Raw genomic sequence first — 21,838 nt, 5'->3', positions numbered from 1 at the left:
TCCTTAGGCTCTTGATATGTTTGTATCCTTTCATCTTTATATGCATTTTGCTTGCTATTTGGGAAGGGAAGGTGGGGTTTGTCACCTGTTTGAAAATCTTGAAAAAAAGTGAGGTTGTGTTTTGTTCTGCAACTTGAATTGGCAGAGTGCATTATTTGCCTTGTGCACTTGGGCATTATTCCTACAGCTATGATTGTTGATTCATTGTTTATTTTGTAGAATTTTTGCTTATTTTTGTATGCTCTGCTTGTTATCAAAAAAAGACCTTGTTTAATTTTTTTTTTAAAGCAGCCTACATCTTCTGTCCATCCCTTCTTTTGCTGTTGATACTCACAAGTACTATAAAATCAACTCCTTGCCAGCACTATCTAAAATCCTTACTAGGTGACCACTCTTAGAGGCAATTTGGTTTCTATAACCAATTCAACATTAACTAGCAATCTACAGTCAGGATCAAACTAGATCATATTCAGACCAATTTTTAAATCCCACAGTGCCTGTCCTCTAAGTCATGATACTTGTCAGTTCAAGTTTCATTTTAAATGGGCAGGATTAGGAAGCCACAAGTGATAATTTGGATTTTAAGAAAACATGTTTTAAGTTGTTGTTTTTTTTGTATTGTTTTTTTTTTAATTGAGTACAAAGATTTTTCTAAAATGCTAAGCATGGATACCTTTTCCAGTAAGAAAGATCCAAAAACGAGAAAACTGGAATAGAAGAATGGATTCTCTGATCTTCTGCATCCGAGCTCTCATCAGACTGATGGCTATAGCTGGGGGATTGTGAAGGAGAACTACTAGATGTACTGTGAGTATCGGAATCTGTAAATGATTGGCAAATAGCATGTGAAACACACATCTCTATCATGAGAGGAAATTGTAAATGCATTAGATCACTGCTAAGACAAGACAGATTTACACACAGATTATAGCTTCAAACTAAACACAGGCATAAGGTAAAACATGCTGGAACATGAAGGCCCCCATTTACTAAAACACCGAACACACATTAACTGCAAAAGTTGAGACACGTTAGATAAAAACCTTTGTGGTAACTCTTAAGGGCATGTTCGGTATTTTTGGGAGAGCTCTGTACAATTAATGCATAGCAAACTTTGCTACCCTCATTAGCAAACGCTGAGAAGCAGAATACAGTGTAGCCTCAGGTATAGTTAAGCTCAATGTGTTATCTGCTGGATTAGCAAGTAATGCATGGTAACATTATGTTAACTACAAGGTGCAGTCCCACCCATTCCCTACCAGCATGTTATTTGATACCAGCTGTTTAATAAGGTAATTAGTGTGTACTAACAATTAACCTGCTGCACTGTTAGTGCAGAAGAACTGCAGCATCAAATTGCTAACCCAGTTTAGTAAAAAGGGGGACATGGAAGAGAACACGGCAGGTCCTGGAATCTGCAAGTACAGTTCAAGAGTAACAGTTGATGATGGCACAAAGATCTGCATGGTCCATCCAGTCTGCCCTACTCTCCTCCACCAAGTTACACAGCACCCCATTCACAGTATATATGAAATGAATGTGATACAAAAATAAAATACATAAGAAACCTGCCTCAGAGATGTAGAGAATGTATGCAGAGAATTTAATAAGAAAGGCTCAAAGTACCAGTGCTGTGGTCTGAAGTGTGTGTGTCAGGAAAATTCCATGTACTACACACAGCATACAGATGACACGAAGCATAGTGATCTGTGGAGGTGCAGCTTGAGAATTTTTATTTCTGTCACCAACACATCTTCACAATCTGAAGCACTGAACACACTGCACATCCTATTAAACAGGAATCCAAAAACATATTCTCTAGTTCAGTGGTTCCTAAACCTGGTCCTGGAGGCATCCCAACCAGTCAAATTTTCAGGATATCCACAATGAATATTCACGAGAGATTTGCATGCAGTAGAGCAGTGCATGCAAATCTCTCTCGTGAATATTCATTGTGCATATCCTGAAAACCTGACTGACTGGGGTGCTTCCAGAACCAGGTTTAGGAACCACTGCTCTAGTCAACGTCCTTACAGTGCCCCATGACCCCAACGTATTTGCAAATGGATGAGAACAAGGATTTCCAAACTTCCATAGGTGCATGCCATTTATCAACTGCTCCAAACCAGTCATCTCTATTCAAGAAAACTAGAGCTACCAAGCAGTAATGTGGCATCTAGAGACTCCCTGCCCACCTTCACATAAGTTTAGGAAAAGAGAACTCTTTCAAGGCCGAGCCATCTGGACCTGCACATGTCGTGTACTATCAGCCTTCACTTACTTGGTCTTTTCAGTTTCTGAATGGCTTTCAACTTCCTTTTGTGCTTGAGGCCGACAATTCTATTAATCCTTTTTGGTTTAGTAAATTTGAAGCCTGGTCCAGCCCGAGCATCAACTACCTACAGGAGAAGAATCTCTTGTGACTTAATTATCTCACATATATCACTTGAGCACTCTACATGCATTTACAGCATAATAAAGATAAAAATTTGCACTTAATGGAGAATTTTACAAGCATCTACAGATGTAGTCAATGTCAGAAAGCTGCTACTCACAGATGTAAATAACAGGACACACAGATTAAGGGGCATATGTAGACCATAACTGAGGTGGGTTGAAAATTTACACAGGTAGTTCCCATTTTACAATGAGTAAGCATGTATATATTCTTAACATTTCCTGTTGACTTTTGCATCAAATCCGAGGCATCCATAGGTTTTATAAAAGTGCTGGTTTGGGCCAGGGCCTTAAAGAGGGATTAAGGGGATAACAATTTTTTTTTTTAAGAAGTTTACCTCAAAACACTTTTGCAGCTTCACTGGTGTGACTTATGCACATAGGGCTCCTTTTACAAAGCCACAGTAGAAATTACAGGAATTGAAGGGACTTTGTCACATTTGCCTCGCCAGAATCACTATCGCTTCTTTGTAAAAGGAGCCCAGAAGCCCATAGGTTTTTGAAAATCTGGAAACTGGATGTCTCCATTCAGGTGACCCAATGAGAGCCTATTTGATAAAACATCAGCACACCTTATGTTTACACGCACACAACTACACCAGTCACAGACCTGGGTAACTGTAGGCACCTAAATGTGGCAGAGATGCACATAAAGCTTACAGCACTAACTTATGCATGTAAGTGGAAGCCCTGCCCATTGGAGTAGTGGCCTAGTGGTTAGAGCACCAGTCTTGACATCCAGAGCTGGCCAGTTCAAAGCCCACTGCTGCTCCTTGTGATCTTGAGCAAGTCACTTAACCCTCCACTACCCCAGGTACAAACTTAGATTATGAGCCCTCCAGGGACAGGGACATACCCAGCGACCTGAATGTAACTCACCTTGAGCTACTACTGAAAAGGTGTGAGCAAAAGCCTAAATAAATAAGATATGTACTAACCCCTCCCCCGGTCATTTTCTAAAGTCACCGAGGTCCTTATACATATATCAGAAAAAGGCTTTGCATGTGAAGATTGACTTTGGACATCCCATTCCCCATGTTCAGCCCCTATGCAAAATGGGGCTTAATATAAGATATCAAAAGATTAACCAAATAGAGTAATAGAAGTGACTTGTATCATATAGTAACATAGTAATAGTCTATGACAGCAGATAAAGACCTGTGCTGTCCATCCAGTCTGCCCAACGTGATAAACTCATTACTCATGATATGATATTTCATATGTATATCTATCTGTCTTCATCTGACCTTGCCATTTTCAGGGCACAGACTATAGAAGTCTGCCCAGCACTGGCCTTGCTTCCCAGTTACTGGTATTGCCATTCAATCTCTGTTAAGATTCCGTGGATCCATTCCTTCTAAACAGGATTCTTTTGTACTTATCCCATGCATTTTTGAATTCTGTTACCATTTTAATCTCCACCACCTCCCGCGGGAGGGCATTCCAAGGATCTACCACCCTCTCCGTGAAAAAATATTTCCTGACATTATTCCTGAATCTGCCCCCCCTTCAACCTCAATTCATGTCCTCTAGTTCTACCACCTTATCTCTGGAAGAGGTTTGTTTGTGGATTAATACCTTTCAAATATTTTGAACATCTGTATCATGTCACCCCTGTTTCTCCTTTCCTCCAGGGTATACACGTTCAGGTCAGCAAGTCTCTCCTCGTACGGTTTGCAACGTAAATCCCATACCATTTTTGTAGCTCTCCTTTGAACTGCCTCAAGACTTTTTACATCCTTGACAAGATACGGCCTCCAAAACTGAACCCAATGGGGCCTCACCAAATTACTTGTACAGGGGCATCAACACCTCCTTTCTTCTGCTAGTTATACCCCTCTCGATGCAGCCCAGCATCCTTCTGACCACAGCTGCCACCTTGTTGCATTGTTTCTTCACCTTCAGATCCTCGGACACCATCACCCCAAGGTCCTTCTCCTGAATCGAGCTTTCTAATCTCTCTCCTCCTATCTGGTAACTCTCTTTTGGGTTTCTGCACCCCAAGTGCATCACTTTGCACTTCTTGGCATTAAATTTTAACTCATTACCATAAAGTACTCCAGTCAAGAATTTTTTTTTAATATGAGTTTCTCATGCACATTTTATTATTTCAACTTGCTATTACACTTATATATGTTTTTTCCCCTCATATTAAAAAAAATTCTTGACCGGAGTACTTTATGGTAATGTGTTAGTCAACAGGACTCCGGGATTCATATTTATCCCCTTGTATGCGATAGAGATTAAATTTTAACTGCCAGGACTTTGACCGTTCTTCTGCTTAGAGATTCCTTCTTGTTGTTTCTACTCCCTCTAGGATATCCACTCTATTGGCTAGCTTCATATCGTCCACAAAAAGGCAAACCTTTCAGCAATATCTCTCACAAATATATTAAACAGAATCGGGCCCAGAACCGATCCCTGAGGCACTCCACTGCTCACCTTCCTTTCCTCTGATCAGATTCCATTTACCACCAACCTCTGCCACCTAATGGTCAACCAGTTTCCTATCCAGTTCACCACTTTGGGTACTAAGTTCATCTCTCTCAGCTTATTCATGAATCTTCTGTAAGGAACTGTTTCAAAGGCTTTGCTGAAATCCAAGTAGATTACATCTAGCGCACGTCCTTCATCCAGCTCTTTGGTCACCCAGTTTGACAGGATTTTCCTTTGGTAAAGAAGCCATGTTGCCTCGGATCCTGTAACCCGTTGGCTTCTAGAAAGTCAACTATCTTTTCCTTAAGCAGCAACTCCATTGGTGTTAGAGGAGTAGACCAGTGGTTAGTGAAGCAGACTTTGATCCGGGGGAACTGGGTTCGATTCCCACTGCAGCTCCTTGCAACTCTGGGCAAGTCACTTAACCCTCCATTGCCCCAAGTACAAAATAAGTACTTGTATATAATATGTAAACTGCTTTGAATGTAGTTGCAAAAAAAATAAAAAACCACAGAAAGGCAGTATATCAAGTCCCTTCTCATCCCATTATTTTTCCTGCCACTGACGTGAGACTTATCGGCCTGTAGTTTCTCACTTCTTCCCTGTCTCCACTTCTGTGAAGGGGGACCACATCCGCTTGTCTCCAATCCCACGGAACCTCTCCCGTCTCTAAAGATCTATTAAATAATCTGTAAGAGGTCCCGCCAAGACTTCTCTGAGCTCCCTCAGTATCCTGGGATATATCCCATACAGCCCCATAGCTTTGTCCACTTTCAGATTCTCAAGCCATTTATAAAGGCTTTCTACCATAAACGGCAAAATATCCATTCCGTTCCCAGATATTCCCCTCAGCAGCTGACCGCAGTCCTTCTCCAGGATTTTCTTCCGTGAACACCGAAGAGAAGTAATTGTTTAGCATGTTTGCTTTACCCTCATCACTCTCCAGAAAGACATTCTCATTATCTTTAAACTAAAATTGATGGGGATGGGTATAAAAGGCCACAAAGCCATAATTACCCCAAGGAAGGTAGGACATCTAATGCCTCTATAGAGGGGAATAAAGAGAGTAAAAGCTGGAGAGCCTTGTATACCAATGCCCGTAAGTATGGGAAACAAACTTCTAGAATTTGAGGCTACAATGATGGGAGCAGACTTGGATTTAGTGGCGGTCACGGAGAACCATAACTGGGATGTTGCTATACCTGGCTATAATCTATTTAGGAAGGACAGAGTAGGAAAAAAGGGTGGCAGGTGTGGCATTATATGCTAAGAATGATATCCAAGTGACAAAACTGCAGGACATGTGGGGTATGGAAGAAGCGCCGTGGGTTAAACTGGAAAGAGGGAAAGGAAAATGTATCTATATCGGAGTGATATACAGACCTCCTCTCAGTCGGAGGAACTGGACAGGGACTTAATTGAAGATATCCGCAAGATAGCTAGGAAAGGGGAAGTACTACTGGTAGGTGACTTCAATATGCCGGATGTTGATTGGGGTGTCCCGGCTGTGGGGTCGTCTAGAAGCAAACAGATCTTAAGATTCCCTACAGGAAGAATTGTTCCAGCAGTGGGTAACGGAACCGATGTGGGATGGAGCTGTTCTGGACCTAGTGCTTACGAATGGAGAGTACGTTTCTGACGTCAAGGTGGCGGACCATTTGGCATCTAGTGATCATCGTATGGTATGGTTCAATATGAAAGCAAAAACCAAAAAAAGGAGGTGAAAACCCTCATGAAACCGTGGAGTATAAAACAAAAAGTGAGGAGAGTGGATGAGGATACCAAAAAATTTTTTTATTCACATGAAAATTAAAAATGTAAAAACCTGATGTACATAAGAATGACCCGACACGGCCGTGTTTCGGCCCTAAGGCCTGCCTCAGGGGTCTTTATAACCTAAGTTGAACAATGAAACAAATGGAAAATATTGTTACAAATATATCATGAACATGAATATGGTGAGTAAAACAACAGACATTAGGTAAAAATGTATAACGTAAATAAATGAACAAACAAACCACCAGATAATTATCTGTGACTCATTCTGATAGTATAACATTGAATAACATCGCAATTATAACTTTAATTATTTGGATACAATATACAGTGTTTTATATATATATATATATATATATATATAAAAAAAAAATTTTTTGATACATTGTTGAAAGCATTATCCATGTGTGTTAATAATCTATAATTCTTATTAACTCTTTTAAAAAAAAAATTTTTTAAACTTTTTAAATATTCATATATATGGTTTACTTTTATTATTCAATGTTATACTATCAGAATGAGTCACAGATAATTATCTGGTGGTTTGTTTGTTCATTTATTTATGTTATACATTTTTACCTAATGTCTGTTGTTTTACTCACCATATTCATGTTCATGATATATTTGTAACAATATTTTCCATTTGTTTCATTGTTCAACTTAGGTTATAAAGACCCCTGAGGCAGGCCTTAGGGCCGAAACACGGCCGTGTCGGGTCATTCTTATGTACATCAGGTTTTTAAATTTTTAATTTTCATGTGAATAAAAAATTTTTTTGGTATCCTCATCCACTCTCCTCACTTTTTGTTTTATACTCTATGGTTCAATATCAAAACAGAAGAGAGGGCTCACTCGAGATTGAAGGTCCTGGATTTCAAAGGAACTAACTTTGCCGAGATGGGGGAATTTCTCAAGGAACAGTTAGCGGGATGGGAACAGCAATGGACAAGACTGAAAGGAGCCATATTAAAGGCAACTAACCTTTATGTTAGAAAATTACATAAAAGTAAGAGGAAAAGAAGGCCTCTCTGGTACTCGAATGTAGTAGCTGAAAAGATAAGGGAAAGGAAGCTAGCCTTTGCACATTATAAGACGACTCAGAAAGATAAAGACAGGAGAGAATACCTAAATAAGCGAAGAGAACCTGAAAAAGCTATCAGGAAAGTGAAGCAGCAAATGGAGGAAAAGATAGCTAGTACGGTAAAATTGGGGGACAAGACCTTTTCAGATATGTAAGTGACAAGAGGAAGTGCCATAATAGCATTGTGAGGCTCAAAGCTGAGGGAGAGAAATATGTAGAAGATAAGGATAAAGCTGAACTGGTTAACGATTATTTTAGCTCTGTGTTCACGAATGAAAGACCGGGGGTAGGGCTGCAGAAAACAAAAGCTAAAGGGGATGGATGTATGGTAGACCAAGACCTGTTTACGGAGGACTGTGTTCGTGAGGAGCTCACCAAACTAAAAGTAGACAGAGCGATGGGGCCTGATGGGATACACCCAAGGGTGCTTAAGGAACTCGGAGAAGTTCTGTCGGCTCCACTGACGGACCTTTTCAATGCTTCCTTAGAAACTGGAGTGGTCCCAGTGGACTGGAGAAGGGCGGATGTGGTTCCTTTGCACAAGAGTGGAAGTAAGGAGGAGGCTGGGAATTACAGACCTGTCAGTCTGACCTCCGTGTTGAGTAAGCTAATGGAAACGCTTCTAAAGAGGAGCATTGTGAATTTCTTGAACTACATGGAATGCGGGACCTGAGGCAGCATGGCTTCACTAATGGCAGGTTGTGTCAGACGAATCTGACTGTCTTCTTCGAACTGGGTGACCAAACAGTTGGATGTGGGAGAGGCGCTTGATGTGGTATACTTGGATTTCAGCAAAGCCTTTGACAAGGTTCCGCACAGGCGACTGACAAATAAATTGAGTGCCCTCGGTGTGGGACCTAGAGTAACCGATTGGGTAAAAAATTGGTTGAATGGTAGGAGACAGAGGGTGGTAGTAAATGGAGCTTGCTCTGAAGAAAAGGATGTCGTCAGTGGAGTACCACAGGATCGTCTCTTTTTAACTTCTTTGTGAGCGATATTGCGGAAGGGCTGATTGGTAAGGTTTGTCTCTTTGCCGAGCAATATAGAAATAAAATGGCGGCCCCGCACAGAACGCTGTCCACGGGAACCTCCCCGGAAGAGCTGGGCACCACTCTCACCTCAGAAGACTGAGTCAACGAACTCCGGTCAAGCTGCACAGAACCAGAATCTCTGGAGAAAGCCTCAGAAACAGCAATGCTGTATAAGCGCACCCTTTTTTTTTTTACACTGTGAGGAAAGTTGGAGGCAGGTAGCAAACGAGGGACTCCGGGAGGAGGGGGGATGGGGTAAGGCAGGGACAGGGAACAAAACCAAGTATGCCTTCAAAGTGGACACCACCAGCCACAACACCCCCGCTCTACTGGCAAAGCACAGGAGCCACCCCAGCAGAGATCCAGAAGCTGATCAAGCGACGTCCACACCTGCTGGGAGATAGAGATATACTGAAGGCAGAAGGAGATAGACGTCCAGGATCACTGTGTCTTTTCAGTGTTCTCTATCTCCACCTGCTGGTAGGCGGATACAACCCATCAGTTAATGGATTCATCTGCTGCTGATGACAAGGAAACTAACTCTGCAACAGGGTGGACACCCTAGAGGGTGTGAATTACTTGAGGAAGGACCTAGCAAAGCTAGAGGAATGGGACCAATATTTGGCAACTAAGGTTTAATCCCAAAAAATGCAGGGTCATGCACTTGGGGTCGCAAAAATCCGAGGGAACGGTACAGTATAGGGGGTGTAGTGCTTCAGTGTGCGAAGGAAGAGCGGGACTTGGGGGTGATTGTGTCTAACGACCTTAAAGCTCTCAAACAGTACAAAAAGCAACGGCCAAAGCCAGAAGGATGCTTGGGTGCATAAAGAGAGGCATGACCATCAGGAAAACGGAGGTTATAATGCTGTTGTATAAGTCTCTGGTGAGGCCCTCATTTGGAGTACTGTGTACAGTTCTGGAGACCGCACCTACGGAAAGATATAAGCAGGATGGAGTCAGAACAGAGGGCGGCTACGTAATTAGTAAGCGGTCTTGAATGCCAAAAATTATAGGGTCAGGCTTAACATGTATACGCTGGAAGAGAGGAGACATGATAGGAACGTTTAAATATCTCAGGGCATTTATGTACAGGAAGAGAGCCTTTTCCAAATGAAGGAGAGCTCTGGAATGAGGGGGCATATGACAAAGTTAAGAGGGAATAGGCTTAGGAGTAACCTAAGGAAGTATTATTTCACAGAAAGGGTGGTGGAGGCGTGGAATCGAGGACTGTTCCAGAATTTAATAAGGCATGGATAATCATGTGGGATCACTTAGGAACAGGAAGAATTAGGGGTTACAGAGGATGGGCAGACTGGATGAGTCATACGGCCTTTATCTGCCGTCATGTTTCTATGTTTCAGTGTTGCTATTCATTCCTATCTTTTCTCCAATATATCTGAAAAAGGTCTTGTCAACTCTCTTTCCTCTCTAGCCATTTTTTCTTTCACCCGCGCTTTCGCTAGACTTATTTCCCTCTTCGCTTCTTTAATCCGATAATCTTTTCCATGATCCTCTCATTGCGTTCTTTTGTATTTTCTTTTGTACGAATCCTCCTTTGCTCTTATTTTTTCAGCTACTTGTTTAGAGAACCATATAGGCTTTCTGTTTCTCTTGTTTTATTTACTTTCCTCGCATAAAGATCAGTTTGCCATATTTATAGCAGCCTTCAGCTTGGACCACTGATTTTCCACTTTACCTACACCTTCCCATGCCATCAGCTCTTTTTTCAGGTACTCTCCCATTTTACCAAAATCAGTTCGTCTGAAATCCTCCACCTCTGCCCTTTTATCAAACCATATTGTGTGATGATCACTATTACATAGGTGGCCACCTACCCAGATATTAGAAACACTTCCTCCATTCATGAGCTCTAGATCCAGTGTTGACCCTCCCCTCGTGGGTTCCATCACCATTTGTCCGAGCAAGGCACTTTGACAGGCATCCACGATCTCCCTACTTCTGTCCGATTCTGCCAACAGGATGTTTCCAATCCACATCAGAATCTCCCAACAGTAGCACCTCCCTTTTCTTACCAATCTTTTGGATATCTTCTATCAGATCCTTGTCCTGCGTCTCTGTTTGTGTCGGAGGCCTGTAGATAACACCAGTGTGGATGCAGGTTGCATCATCACTTTCTAGGACTATCCATAAAGTTTCTTCCTTTCCCCAGCTTCCCCACATTTCAGTGGCTCCGACATTGTCTCTCCCATATAGCGCCACTCCTCTACCTCTTCAGCCCTCCCTATCCTTCCTAAAAAGCTTATAGCCTGGTATGGTCTGTAAATAATTGTCACAAATTGAATGCAGTGAAAAACAGGTTCAGGTTTCCTAAAGCAAACCAGGCCTGTAAAATCATAGCATCTCTCAGTCCTGATACTTCACTGAAGAAATGTGACAGCCTGATTAAGCTTGGCAGAGTTACAAAAGTTGGCAAGGGATGTGTACAGCTGGACATAGGCATGCTGAGAAACTATAAAAAATAATTGGGCCAGGTGCAGAAAAGTTAAATTCAAGGATGAGCGAAGCTTGGAGATAAGAAAGTTGAAACTTGGTCCTAATTGGATGAGAGATAAGCAAACTTGCTAAGGTTGAAACTTGGTCCTAAATTGGATGAAGATAAGCAAACTCTCTGAAGTTGAAACTTGGTCATAATTATGTGCCAATTATGACGAAAGTGCAGGTGGGAAAGTAAAATGTTCATAGGAATCTATGGGATGAAAAAAGTATAAAAAGTCTGCTAACTAAGCAGTGAGACAGAGAGAGAGAGAGACAGAGGGAGAAGAAGCCAGTAACCTGTGAAGGCACATGTCATCTGTCGGAAGTGCTGTTCTACTATGTGAATACCTGATTGCCTGTACTGCCTTTGGGTTAGATGCTTATGCTAATAAACTACCTTACTATATATTTTGAAATCTGGGTTTCTAATTATGTAGTTTGCTCAGTGTGTTTCTTCTAGCAAAAAAGGTGCCGGTACTCAAATGTCAGGCCATCCTTCAGGGATGAGGTGATCACTGAGGGACCCACCCCACAATAGCCAGGACACCTGCAACCAGTCACAGAATCTATGACAAGGCACAATTGGTGTGTAGAGCCTGAGCTCTTTTATTATAACTTGGGGACCATGGGCTAATTTCAGCACACAATGGAAAAGGTGCCGGTACTCAGTACCCCCTCAAAAAAAGCCCCGAGTTGCTACTACCCAGACTGTGTAAAACTGTCCTGAGCAGATACAAGGTTGGGGGTAATTATGTATTTAGAGGGAGCCTGCAATCCTTTTCAGTAGAAAGCCCATGGCTTCCGCTGCCCAAACAGAGGTGGCAGACCTAATTTAATCAGTCACATCCCATTCATGGGAATCACTGAACCACGTCTCTGTAATAGCAACAATATCCAAGTTTTCTTCATACAATCAGGGCTTCCAAATCTTGAACCTCATTGCTTAGACTATGAGCATTTGTACTCATTGCTTTCCGTGTGCTAAGTGAGTTTTGGTGGTTTTCTTTATTGGATGACCTTTCCCTCTGCCCTTCTTGTTTATTCTGGGGGGTGACTTTCTGATTTCCCTTGTTTTCTTTTATCACCCCCACTATCTAGTTTAAATGTCTACAAAAATAGCCTCTGAATTTGTCCCCAAGGATCCTTTTTCCCAACACAGAAAGATGTAGCCCATCCTTACAGTACAGCCTGTTATTTTTTCCACATATTATCCTCCTATGTATCTAAAACCTTCTTCTTTACACCAAGATTCGAGCCACTTATTGAATTCCAATGTTTTGCGCAGTTTTTCCTCTCCCTTCCCACATATAGGAATGACTTCAGAAAGTCACTACGAATGCTGGCTCCTCCCACGACCAAATGGCTTCGATTTGGTCGTTTCTGAGGTGAGCGTCCTCGGTTTCCATTATGGCCGAAAATTGGAGACAACCATCTCTAAGGACGACCATCTCTAAGGTCGACCTAAATTTCGCGATTTGGGCATCCCCGACCGTATTATCGAAAAGAAAGATGAATGCCCATCTTGTTTTGATAATACAGGTTTCCCCGTCCCTTCGCCGGGACGTCCTGCGAGGACGTCCTCCGGAAAACTTGGGCGCCCCTTTCGATTATGCCCCTCCACGTGTATCTTTAAGTGACAGCTTTCTGCCTGAACATAAAAATGTAGACAACAAAAGAACAGATATTGAAGACATTTCTTTTGCTTACTTACATGATTCCAATTCTTTTTTGAGCCAGGTGGAAGCTTCTTCCAGCGCTTCACCAACAATACACAAGCATTACAGATTTCTCCTGAGCGGTCCTCCAGCAAGCTAACAGAGAACAAATGAAAACAGTTCTCAAAATCACAAGCATAAATGAACTCTCACCGGCACTTCAGTCAACAACCACTAGGACAGTCTTGATGTCCATTTTTACACACCTACATATACATTTTCAGCTTGAACGCTGAGGTGCTTTCCTATTTCTGCTCTATTTTATATCCATTCCCCTAACTTCTTGCAATATGTGGCTGATTGCATTTTATCGTTTTGGGTCTTTGTCTCATGTCTTCTTCTGTAGTCTCTAATTTGTCTTCCTTTCTGATATTTTTGGTAAGCCACTTTGCTATGTGAATGAAATATGGTATTACAAATCAGTAACTTTTTTGGTGAGCACTTTAGGCAATGCTTTTTTATGGCCCAACTTAATACATTTTGACTATTTTATTCTGATTTATCTCATAAGTTTTCCAGTAGTAGCTCAAGGTGAATGTATGTAAATACAGGTACACTAGGTGTTTCCCTGTCCCCAGAGGGATTACATCCCCTCCTTCCTCTCCTATCGCTCTTTTTGCAACACAATCCTCCAGTTTCCCAATTCCATTATCTGGGAGTAACTCTTCTCTCTCGTTTTTACTCTACATTTCGCACTTATCTAAGCTCCATTTCTGTCAGGAAAGGGCCATTTGTCACCTTTTCCATCATGACACTTTTCACGTGTTTCCTTTTTCATGTCATGTCTGGATTTTTGCTATATCATTTATGCAGGTTTACCACGACTCACTTAAAAAGAATTACAAACTCTTCAAAACATAGCCATAAGATTACTTTGTTGCACCTGTTGCTCGGATCATACGACACTTTTACTGAAACAACATCACTGGTTTCCTATCGCATTACTGACATTTAAAGGCCCGTAGGGTAGGTATTCCTGACTATGTTTCCTGTCTTACAATTCATTAAACAGCTACTGTTTGGTTTTGCCAGGTCCCAAACTTGCACACCATGAATCAACCAGACACTGCGCGTTCTTTGTTCTTTTCCCCTCCCCACATATGAAACAATCTTCCCAGCTCTCTCCACAGTGAATTATTAATTAAGACCTTTAAAGCAAGGCCTAGCTGATTAGATGGGCTTTTGGGGAGACAGACTGACTGGGGCTACCAATCACCCTTTTTTACTTTTTTTTTTTTTTTGCATTTATATTTTTTCTCATCGGTCTGCCTTATTTTTCTTTGTGACCCCCCTCTCTCCTTGCCATTACTGAATTGGAGTTCTTTTCTCTTGTATATGTTTTGCTTTTCTTTGTGTGTGTCTCTCTCTTTCCTATCACTGATGGATCTCTTTTCTCTTTCAGATTGATTTTTACTCTGTACACCGCTCTGTTCTACCTCAGTAGCTAGAGTGGTCTAGCAAATTTTAATAAACTAATTCTGCAGCTGAGGCAATGGAAGGCTGAGTGGGATTTGAACCCCGGCTTTCCTGGTTCTCAGCCTGCTGCTTTTAACACTAGGTAGCTCCACTAGCTTGTTTCAGTGAATTCAGTTGGACTAACACTGTAACTACCCTACAAAGACTAATCATAGCCTATATAGGTCCCATGAAATCTAAGTCACAATGCTTATCATGAGGTGCTGGCTCTCCTCAGTAATAAAAAAGGAGAAGCACTTGAAAATGTTAGATGTAACAGCAGCCCTGCTTGGCTAGTCAGCCAAAGCAAGTTCAAGGAAGTACAGGCCAGAGGTACTAAGCAGATTCTCAAGGCACAAAATTAAAGAGTAGGTCTGGTGCTTCTGATCTTGTCCCAAGTTTTGTTGCTACAGTCTGTACATTTCTGTCTGAATATACTGTACATTTGGCTTTTGAACTTGCTAGAGTATATCCAATCACCCCCTCCCTCCCCCTACAAGCTTCTAAACACACACATTTCCTCTTATAAACTGAGGCCTACACAGCTACCCACTTTCTAAAAGAGCACAGTTTCCTGTGTAGCATCCTGTGGATTCTCTACAAGCAGACACTAAATCTCCATAGAGCTCAGAGATCCCATGTGATAAAATTCCAAGTACTATACATCCAAAAGAAAGGCCCCCAGAGGCATTGCAGAACAGTCCCCCAACAGCAAATAAATCCTTGTGTAAACATAGTGCACTAATGTCTTTTTCCTGTTGCCAGTTTTACCAGAAATACCTACTATTGAACTTCCCAACCACAAAGGCATTGATTGTACTTACTAATCCTACAGTGGCTTGGAGGAACCCGACAGTGTGCAGGATCTATTAGATAACTTCTGCATAACTACAGAAGTCCCACATCTGAAAATGTTCACAACAATGTAAAGACAATCAAGTGGCTGTTACAGCTACTAAAATAGCATGTGTGTAAAGCTCCCTTAAATTTTACTTATGCTGTAATAAAAGTGGAGGAGTAGCCTGGTCGTTAGAGCACCAGTCTTGACATCCAGAGGTGGCTGCTTCAAATCCCACTGCTGTTCCTTGTGATCTTGGGCAAGTTACTTAACCCTCCATTGCCTCGGGTACAAAATTAGATTGTGAGCTCTCCAGTGACAGAGAAATACCCAGAGTAAATCAATTTAACTCACCTTGAGCTACTACTCAAAAGGTGTGAGCAAATCCAATAAATAAAATTAAAAACAACTCTCTCAGAGGTTAGTACAGTGGGCTGGGGAACTGAGTTCAATTCCCCATTGCAGCTCGTTGTGACCCTGGACAAGTCACTTAACCCTTCATTGTCCCAGGTATAAAACTTAAGACTGTGAGCCCACTAGGGACAGAAAGATTCTGTATAATTTTATATATATACATACACACTGCTTTGGCTACATCACAGAAAGGCAGTATATCAAATCCATGACCCTTTTCGAAGCAAGTTGAGTAAAAAGAAGATGGGGCAAGAGGCTGCATTTCTGGATAAGCAAAGCTGTTCCCATGGGGACTTACAGAACAGATACACAATCTCAAAGACAATTCATTCATAAGAAAAATACACACTAACTGTGACAGACACAAAAAGGGGCTGAAACTTGTGAGCACTGGTTCCAATTGCTGTGATTCACATAAAGAAATATTCCATGAATATGCTTAAATATTGTTTAGAGTCAAATTCAAAAATGGTGATCCTTGGCTACAGAGTTTTAAGGGAAAATACACCAGGATCTCTGACAGAAATGCTTAATGAACACATTCCAGGTTGCTTATTGCGCTCTTCTGGCAACATTTTATTTTCTGTCCTTTGACTAAAAGTAATGCATTTAGCCGAGACCTGCTCTAGGGCTTTTTCCCAATGTTGCTCCTACTGAAGGATAGAGAGCTGCTCGGGAAATGGGGATTGCGGGAATCCTGCAGGTATGGAAGAAGTTGCCATGGGACTCCCACAAGGATGGAAGTTGCTGTGGGAGTCCTACAGGAGTGTAATCAAAATCTCTGGTGACTCCAGAATGAGGCTTGGAATGGACAGAGGCAGCTGGAGTACCAGACTGAGGCTTTGAAGAGAAGCGCTGGAGCACCAGGCTAAGGCTTGGAATGCCCAGAGAGCATAGGCGGTCGGTGGCCCAACTGTTTGGGGAGGCTAAAGAGGGTGGGTTAGGGGTGGAGCTTAAATCCATAATTGTCTGATAACACACAGAAAAAAATAATAAAAATAAAAGTCACAATATCTTTATTAAATTTAGATATTAGATATGTATCATATGTCAAAGAATAAAGTGGTTGCTCAAAGCATATACTAACCACAATCGCTCAACTCCAAAACACTATGCACAACGTTGTGCAAAAACACACTCAGAACCTTACCTAACCATAAATATTACACTGGGCAGAATCTAATACACCAATATACCACCCATATGGAAAATGCAGACCGTCAACAATATGAAACAAGGGATCATAATATCACAATTCTCATGTAGAGCCACAAAACACCCTAATTCGTGTTTAATGTGGGACAAAATGCCATAAGTAAATAAATATAAACTTTTAATGCTGAGCACCTGATTCTCAAAGTGGACATATTCCAAACACTATAATGAAAATAAAATTGTCTTTTTCTACCTTTGTCGCCTGGTGACTTTGTTTTTCTGATCATGCTGGCCAAGTATCCGATTCTGCTGCTATCTGTCCTCTTAACTCCGTTTCCAGGGCTTCCTTTCCATTTATTTGTTTACTTTCCGCCTTTCTTCTTCAATTCTTGTCCTACATCTGTAAGTAAAAGCTGGGTCCTCCACAGACTTGACTGTCCAGTGGATCCAGCTTCTGCCTATTTTCTTCCTCCATGTGCAGTTTTTCTACTCTCTTCCTTTTCCCTCATCTCATCTCCTTCCTCACGCCTCCCTCCCCCTCCATCCATGTCCAGCATCTCTTCTTCTCTCTCCCTTCCCTCTCCTCCATCCATATAATGCAACCCTCCTCTCCATCTGCCCACCCATGTCCAGCAACCCTTCTCTCTCCTGCCCTCCCCTCCATCCACCCACTTACACAGGAACCCTCCCCTCCATCCATCCACCCATGTCCAGCAGCCCTCCTCTCCCCCCTGCCCTGAGCCCTCCCTGCCCACCAGCGACTCTTCTCTCCCCTGCCCCACCAAGCCATCTATAGCTTTCGCTCCCCACCCCCTGGGGTCCTGTCTTTTCCGTCCACTCTCACCCATCCGCGTTCTCCCTTGTTCCAACGCCGGCGATTCACATAGAAGCCAGCCTTAATCTGCCTGTGTCGGAGCCTCTCCCTCAGATGCGTCCCACCTCTGCGTAAGACAGGAAGTTGTATTACAGGAGGCGGGACGCATCTGAGGGAGAGGCTCCGACGCAGGCAGATTAAGGCTGGCTTCTATGTGAATCGCCAGCGTCGAAGCGAGGGAGAACGCTTCACGGAGTGACCATGTTGATGGGTGAGAGCGGCAGCGGCGGGAGGCAGAGACCGGTCATCTGTTTGGGGGAGCGACCGCTCCCCCTGCGCCCCACCTTGGCCAGCAGCCAAAGAAGTCCACGATTTGGCTGGGGAGGCTTAGCCTCCCCAAGCATCTTAAACGGGGGCGCCTATGCCAGAGAGGCAGCTGGAACACCAGACTGAAGACTGGAACACTCATTAATTGAATACTGAATACCATCCCCCCCCCCAAAAAACACAGGAGGATGTTCAGGTTGGGAAGAAACAAGCAAGTAAATAATAGCATTGACTCCTACAGGTATGGGTGGAGATGGAGGAGATTAACTATGGGAATTAATCTTAGCTCGTATTTAGATTTGAAAGAGTTCCCTCTTATTCCACAGAAAAGCAAAAGACTCATCCTTTGCAACCTTTTTGATCTGATTTAATCCTAACTGTATTATTTGCTAAGGTTGCTTTAGTCTTATGTACTGCACGCTTTACTTTGTAAGCTTGACACACACAAGAACAAAAAAACGTCCGCACAGGTAAATTCAGACAAAAAAAACACAGTGGGGGGTGACACAAAGGATGATACAGAACAAAGACATCCAATGGACTAAAAAAGTTCACATCAGAAGCTTTATTCAGGATAAAACAGACTTGACACAAATTCGTGTTTCGGCCACAGAGGCCTGCTTCAGGAGTCCCTGTAAGTAGTAACATAACATAAGATAACATAAGCATCGCCATACTGGGAAAAGACCAAGGGTCCATCAAGCCCAGCATCCTGTCTCCGACAGTGGCCAATCCAGGCCTCAAGAACCCGGCAAAAACCCAAAAAACAAAACAAAAATTTAAATTCATACTGTTCAATGGACTTTTCCTTCAGGAATCTGTCCAAACCCCCTTTAAACTCAGCAATGCCAACTGCTGTCACTACATTTTCCGGCAACGAGTTCCAGAGTCTAACTACGCGCTGAGTAAAGAAAACCTCTCTCCCATTTGTTTTAAATCTACCACATTCTAGCTTCATCTTATGTCATCTGGTTCTATTATTGTTAGAAAGTGTAAACAAACGCTTCACATCTTTCTGCTCCATTCCACTCATTTATCTTGTAGACTTCTATCATATCACCCCTCAGCCGCCTCTTCTCCAAGCTGAAGAGCCCTAACCGTCTTAGCCTTTCCTCATAGGGAAGTCCTCCCATCCCTTTTACCATTTTCGTCGCCCCTTCTCTGCACCTTCTCCAATTCCTTTTATATCTTTTTGAGGTGCGGTGACCAGAACTGAACACAATACTCTAGGTGCGGTCTCACCATGGAGCGATACAACGGCATTACAACATCCGCGTGTTTGTTTTCCATCCCTTTCCTAATAATACTCAACAATCTGTGTGCTTTCTTAGCCACCACAGCACACTGAGCAGAAGTTTTCAACGTCTTATCCACAATGACTCCCAGATCCCTTTCTAGGTCTGTAACTCCTAACGCGGAACCTTGCAAGACATAGCCCGTAACCTCCGCTCACAGGACAAACCCCTCCTCTCAGTACCCTTCTCCACCACCGCCAACTCCAGGCTCCGCTCATTCTGCCTCGCCTCACCCTATGCTTGGAATAAACTTCCTGAGCCCTTACGCCAAGCCCCCTCCCTACCCATCTTCCAATCCTTGCTCAAAGCCCACTTCTTCAATGTTGCTTTCGGCACCTAACCTTTATACCTTTCAGGAAATCTAGACTGCCCCTATTTGACTGACTGTACATTTATCCTTTAGATTGTAAGCTCCTTTGAGCAGGGACTGTCCTTCTATGTTAAATTGTACAGCGCTGCGTAACCCTAGTAGCGCTTTAGAAATGTCAAGTAGTAGTAGTAATTCGGGTTCCTCTTTCCCACATGCATCACTCTGCACTTGTCAACATTGAACTTCATCTGCCATTTGGACGCCCAATCTCCTAGTCTCGCGAGGTCCTCCTGTAATCTTTCACACGCCTCCTGCGACTTGACGACCCTGAATAACTTTGTGTCATCTGCGAATTTAATTACCTCACTAGTTACTCCCATCTCTAGGTCATTTATAAATATATTAAAAGCTCCAGCACAGACCCCTGAGGGATCCCACTGACTACCCTTCTCCATTGAGAATACTGACCATTCAACCCTACTCTCTGCTTCCTATCTTTCAACCAGCTCTTAATCCACAATAATACCCTACCCCCGATCCCATGACTCTCCAGTTTCCTCTGGAGTCTTTCATGAGGCACTTTGTCAAACGCCTTCTGAAAATCCAGATACACAATTATCCACCGGCTCCCCATTGTCCACATTTGTTCGCCCCCCTCAAAAAAATGCAGTAGATTGGTGAGGCAAGACCTCCCTTCACTAAATCCGTGCTGACTTTGTCTCATGAGCCCATGTTTTTGTATGTGCTCTGTAATTTTATTCTTAATAACAGCCTCTACCATTTTGCCCGGCACCGACGTCAGACTCACCAGTCTATAATTTCCCGGATCTCCTCTGGAACCTTTTTTAAATATTGGCGTTACATTGGCCACCCTCCAGTCTTCCGGTACCACATCTGATTTTAGGGATAGATTGCATATTACTAGCAGTAGCTCTACAAGTTCATTTTTTAGTTCTATTAATACTCTAAGATGAATTCCATCCGGTCCTGGTGATTTACTACTCTTCAGTTTGCAGAACTGACCCATTACATCCTCCAAGTTTACAGAGAATTTGTTTAGTTTCTCCAACTCACCCGCTTCAAATACCCTTTCCGGCACCGGTGTCCCTCACAAATCCTCCTCGGTGAACACCAAAGCAAAGAATTAATTTAACTTCTCCGCTACGGCTTTGTCTTCCCTAATAGACCCTTTAACACCACTGTTGTCCATCGGCCCAACCAATTCTTTAGCCAGCTTCCTGCTTTTGACGTATCTAAAAAAAATATTTCCCTATGCGTTTTCGCTTCTAACGATAATTTTTTTTTTTAAAGTCCTTTTTCGCCCTCCTTATCTCCGCTTTGCATTTGGCATTAGTAATTATATGGTTATACAGCACTCTGCGGGTCACAAAGGCAAATCTACTAAAGGATGTGTATCTGATGCAGGAGCGCTGTCAAACAGAGTAACGATTTCAAGCATGTTTTGCTGCAAGGCTTTTGACAGCATTCAGGCTGATTTACAATGCAGTTTAGTGGAAGGATTCTCTCATCTTATGTCTACAGGAAAAATGCTTGCCCTGGGATTGGTAGCATGGGATTTAGGTTTCTGCCAGGCAGGGGCGTAGCTACGTGGGGCCACGGGGGCCTGGGCCCCCCTGCCAATGACCCTCTCAACCCCCCCTCCCCCCGCCGCCAACCCTCCCCCGCCATCCGAGGTCCTCTTCTTCCTTCGTTCTGTTTCTGATGTCCTGCACGTACAGAAGAAGAAGACCTCGGCTGGCGGGGGAGGGTTGGCGGCGGGGGTTGAGAGGGTCAAAGTTGTTGGTGGTGTGTCAGCAATGGCGGGGAAAGGGGTCGGCGGCACCGGGGGCTAAAATGTGCTCCCTCACCTCGTGCTCTGGATCCCCCTCCCACCGGTCTGGCTACGCCCCTGCTGCCAGGTACTTGTGACCTGGATTGGCCACTGTTGGAAACAGGGTACTGGACTGGATGGACCACTGGTCTGACCCAGTATGGCTATTCTTAAGTTCTTATGTTCAGTACACCTGGCAAATTCTTCATACAAGTTTTCAGACATACGATACTCTTCTTTGCATGTCTCAGCCAATTTTAAAGACTCCTGAAGCAAAACAAAACTCCATAGAGTAGCTTAAGATATAATCGCATCACTAGAGTCAAGGCGTTTAAATGTGCTTGAATAGGGAGGAAATGACGTCACATCAGCGAATGGCAGTCTAAAATCGAAGCTCCTGCTATAAA

The 21,838-nt window shown here is 42.9% G+C and overlaps 1 protein-coding gene across 3 annotated transcripts in view; it reads right to left on the bottom strand.

Moving 5' to 3' along the window:
• Nucleotides 1–21,838, bottom strand: part of SINHCAF (SIN3-HDAC complex associated factor) — a 38,579-nt gene that overhangs the window by 6,336 nt on the left and 10,405 nt on the right. For all 3 annotated transcript variants that reach the window (XM_030201009.1, XM_030201010.1, XM_030201011.1), the window contains exons 3-5: nucleotides 12,989–13,088; nucleotides 2,282–2,399; nucleotides 674–821 (exon numbers count right to left, since the gene is read on the bottom strand). In XM_030201009.1, the coding sequence (XP_030056869.1) occupies nucleotides 674–821; nucleotides 2,282–2,399; nucleotides 12,989–13,088 (366 nt within the window). The remainder of the gene's footprint in view (nucleotides 1–673; nucleotides 822–2,281; nucleotides 2,400–12,988; nucleotides 13,089–21,838) is intronic.

This window comes from Microcaecilia unicolor, chromosome 4, assembly GCF_901765095.1.
Source record: "Microcaecilia unicolor chromosome 4, aMicUni1.1, whole genome shotgun sequence".
Taxonomy (NCBI): domain Eukaryota; kingdom Metazoa; phylum Chordata; class Amphibia; order Gymnophiona; family Siphonopidae; genus Microcaecilia; species Microcaecilia unicolor.
The sequence above is the reverse complement of the archived record's forward strand: the minus strand, read 5'-3'. Positions and strand labels throughout refer to the sequence as shown.